This window comes from Myotis davidii, unplaced genomic scaffold, assembly GCF_000327345.1.
Source record: "Myotis davidii unplaced genomic scaffold, ASM32734v1 scaffold333, whole genome shotgun sequence".
In the NCBI taxonomy this organism is placed as follows: Eukaryota; Metazoa; Chordata; class Mammalia; order Chiroptera; family Vespertilionidae; genus Myotis; species Myotis davidii.
Genome location: NW_006285266.1, coordinates 664,885 through 668,710, shown reverse-complemented (window position 1 = coordinate 668,710; position 3,826 = coordinate 664,885). Strand labels below are relative to the sequence as shown.

The 3,826-nt window shown below is 61.7% G+C and overlaps 1 protein-coding gene across 1 annotated transcript in view; it reads right to left on the bottom strand.

Moving 5' to 3' along the window:
* The window catches only part of PSEN2 (presenilin 2), an 18,848-nt gene that overhangs the window by 725 nt on the left and 14,297 nt on the right, over window positions 1–3,826 (bottom strand). Inside the window, exons 8-11 of the mRNA XM_015558955.1 lie at window positions 2,992–3,075; window positions 2,529–2,630; window positions 1,099–1,217; window positions 578–741 (exon numbers count right to left, since the gene is read on the bottom strand). Coding sequence (XP_015414441.1) covers window positions 578–741; window positions 1,099–1,217; window positions 2,529–2,630; window positions 2,992–3,075 — 469 coding nt within the window. The remainder of the gene's footprint in view (window positions 1–577; window positions 742–1,098; window positions 1,218–2,528; window positions 2,631–2,991; window positions 3,076–3,826) is intronic.

The following is a 3,826-nucleotide window of genomic DNA, read 5'->3' as shown; positions in this document are numbered from 1 at the left end:
GGGGGGGGGGGGGGCAGTCAGACGGCCCGGCCTGGGTGCAGGGCTTGTCAAGGGCACCCACAGCCTCCCGGGGCCTCCCGACAGTTGAGGGCCGAGGACGGTCCCCCCCATAACTCCCTGCACGTCAGTGGGTGAGCCTGAAGGGGCTCCTGACTCTGCACGTCCGCCAAACCTGCCAGCTGCCTGCCCACAGCAGGGACACGCGACCTGAGGGCATCGGCCGCCCCTCGGGACACACGTTTCTAGAATTGGATGGGCTCCACTGAAAGCTGGCACCACGGGAATCAAAGATGGAGTGTGCCTCCTCCCTCGGTCCTGCCCGCCTGTACCCGCCTGGCAGATGCAGGAACGGTCAGGGTGGGGGCAGGGCCAGGTGCCTGCTGTGCCCTGGGAGGGGCAGGGCTTCAGGTCCCCCAGTGCAGAGGGGGCGGAGCCTGGGGCCCAGCACCCTCCCAGATGGACCGGAGCCTGAACGTGCCACACAGTACGGGGGTTCGCCCCTCACAGCCGCTGCCCCGAGATCAGTCATCATAGTTCGTTTCCCCCAGACGTCCGTCCGGCCACCTCAAGTGACTACAGGAGCCTCCCAATTCCACTGCTGGGGCTCAAAGTGATGGGGTCCCCTCCTGAACCCTGGGAGACCCTGGGTTCAGAATGGCATGGTGTGTGGGTGGCAGAGGGAACGTGCCAGCCCTGGAGTCGGAGACCCGAGCTCACGGGTGTGTGCGCCCAGGCAAGGCCCTCAACCTGTTCCCTCTGCTATGACTTCAGGTGCCGTGACCCCAGCGCACAGCTGCCCGTGCACCTGGTCACCTGGCGTCGCATCAGAGCCCTGGACGCCTCCCTGCACCTCCCTGCGTCTGTGGGCGCCCAGAGCCCATGAACCTGGCCACCCTGCGTGCCTGCTCGGTCACATCAGAGCCCCGGACCCCTCCCTGACCTCCCTGCGTCTGTGGGCGCCCAGAGCCTGCGCACCTCGATCTCACGCTGAGGATCTTGGAAACCCTGCCCGGCCCCCATCACTTCTCCCTCCAGGGACCACAGCACCTGAACATGCCCTGGGGCCCCAGGAAGACCTCGGGCCCACTGCCCACTCACGATGAGGATGGCCACGAAGCAGGCCAGCGTGGTGTTCCAGTCCCCGCTGCCCGTGGCCGCCGCCTTGCCCACCAGCACGCTGTAGAAGATGAAGTCCCCGAGGCCCAGCTTCACGCCCCCTGTGTGGGCGAGACAGAGTCCGTCATCCCAGGGGGAGGCAGCAGCCTGACACCAGGGGCCCGGCAGGGTCGCTTCGCCACTGGCCCCGCTCACCTAGCCTCTGGGGCAAGGACCGGCTGCCTCGGAAAACCGTAGCCAGCGGGACAAGGGGGAGCCCAGGGGCTGGGCGACCTGCAATCTGGGCTGTGAAAAGCTGGCATGTCTGAGAACTCGGGCAAAACTGGTGCTTAAAAACCAAAAAATCCTGGTGCTTGGCACTCACTTAGAAAAAAGTCAAATAAAATGCATTGTCCAGCGTTGGTGGGAGGCCATGCAACTCAGTGCTGGGTTTGAATCACAAGTGCCCTTTAGGGATTTAACTTCGCTGCTTGTGAGAACATGCACCACACCCAGCGGTCCTCTGCAGACCTTTCCCCTTAGAAATAGGGCACGTACTTGCAAGCAGCCTGTCCCTTACTGAACAGCGATTGAGAGGCTCTGGGATGCTTTCGTGTTGTCTCTTTCATACAACTGCCCCTGGACACTGCATAGGGCAACTTTCTTCACCGCAGACAGTGAGCATCTATATCTATATATATAAAAGCCCAATATGCAAAGTGTCCCCTCGGGAGTTCGAGTTCGACAACTGGGAGTTCGATCGCTTGCTCGCTATGACGTGCACTGACCACCAGGGGGCGGCGCGGAATGAAGGAAGGCCCTGGCCAGCAGCCGGCAACTGCGGTAGGGAGGCCCCGGCTGACAGCTGCTAGGGACCCTACCCTAGTGCACTGGGCCTCTAGTGTTCCTACAACAAACCTGAGTCGGCCTGTATCAAGGGAACTGCTCGCCCCCTTCCCCCACGCCCTCTCATGCCCTCCCCTACACCATGCCTTCCATCCCTCCAGACTCCAACCAGGTGGCCCTCCTCCTGGTCAAGGCAATGTCTGTCCTGATGTGGCTGAACCTGGGAGCTCAGGTCTCCCTCTGACACCTGGTCCAGAACCCCCGGTGCCCCCATGCCGTGTTCTCCTGCACAGCCCCCCATCCCCCGACTCAGTGTCTGTGATCAGGGCCCATGCGGTGAGAAGTGAGTCTCAGAGCCGGGGCCTGCACAGTGCAGGCCGGCACACGGCTGGGGCTCGGTGACCGTGGTCCAATACAGGCTTCAGCCTGCATGTGAGAGGCCACAGCTGCCGACAGGACCTCCCCCCACGGGTTCCTCCTGGACGCCTGCAAGGCCGTCTGTCTCCCTCACGCCTCCGCCCTGGACATCAGGGCTCCCCGTCTCCCCCACCCAGGGCCCACGGACCCTCCGGACACGGGCACCTTACTTTCCTCCTCTTCCTCCAGCTCCTCCCCTGGGGAGCCAGGCAGGGGGTGCTCAAGGACTTCCGGATACGAGGGCTCCCCCAAACTGTCGCAGGAGTCTTCTTCTGGGTCCAGTAGGAGATGCCGGCATCCCCGTGGGGTGGGAGAGGAAGGGAGAGACAGAAGCTGGTCAGAGGCTTCTCTGGAGCTCAGGGTCCCTGGCCGCCCCCTGGCCCGGCGCCAAGGAAAGACCCCCCAGGCCCACCCCCTGGCCCGGCGCCAAGGAAAGACCCGCCAGGCCATGTAAGAGGAAGAGTCGGAGGAAGAGGACCGAAGGCCACCCTCGCTTGGTCCCCAAGATGCCAGTAGGGCTGGTCTTCCCTTCTGCCCCCAACCTTGTGTCTCCCGGGGAGGCCAGGCCAGGCTGAGCGGGGAGCAGTGAGGGGCCGCCCCCAGAACCCCAGGCTACCAGCCCCCGGCACTCACCCATCTCTGGGTCGTAGGGGAGCTGAAGGGCCCCTTGAGAGGAGGGGTCCGGCTTGGCCATGCCCACTGTCCACACCATGGCGGCTGGGGTAGGAGAGAAGGGTCACGCCTCAGGCGGGGCCAATGGGCTCCCAGGGTCCCCGGAAGCCCACACAAGCCCCCCGTTCCCTGGTGTTCGCTATGCCCACTGGCAGGAGGCCGCAGGGGAGGGGTCCACACTCACTGACCAGGTTCCGGCAGACAATGCCTTTCCTGTCTTTTTTTGCCTCCTCACCAAAACAATGGCACTAATATCAGCGAACAGTCTGATGAACTAATTGTGTTTTTGTTTTATTGTGTAAAGAACATGTAACATCCTATCTAATATAAGAGAAACATGGTAATTGGCGTACGACCGCTACCCTTCCCATTGGCTAATCAGGGCGATATGCAAATTAACTGCCAGCCAAGGCGGCCGGCAGCCAGGCAGCTTAAACTGAACATGAGGCTTGCTTGCTTCAGTGACGGAGGACTGCAACATTCCCCGCCTGCCTTGCCAGCCTCTGAGCCTGCAATTTGAAACATAGTTACAAACATATAAGTTAAACAATACCCCAGAAACCTGCTTTCAGCGAGCCTGGATCTCAGATCTGGAGTTGATACAGAGTTTCGATTATAGAACCGAAACAAACCAGATACCTTCTTTCAGCAGCGGAGGCCTCAGAGCTGGAGCCAGGCTAAAGCTGGCCCAGAATAAAAAGAAAAAAGAAAAAAAGAAGCAGTTGGGAGCTTCCGTCACCCGCCAGCCTGAAAACAGCCCTCAGCCCCTCACCAAGCCTGGCCAGGCACCCCAGCC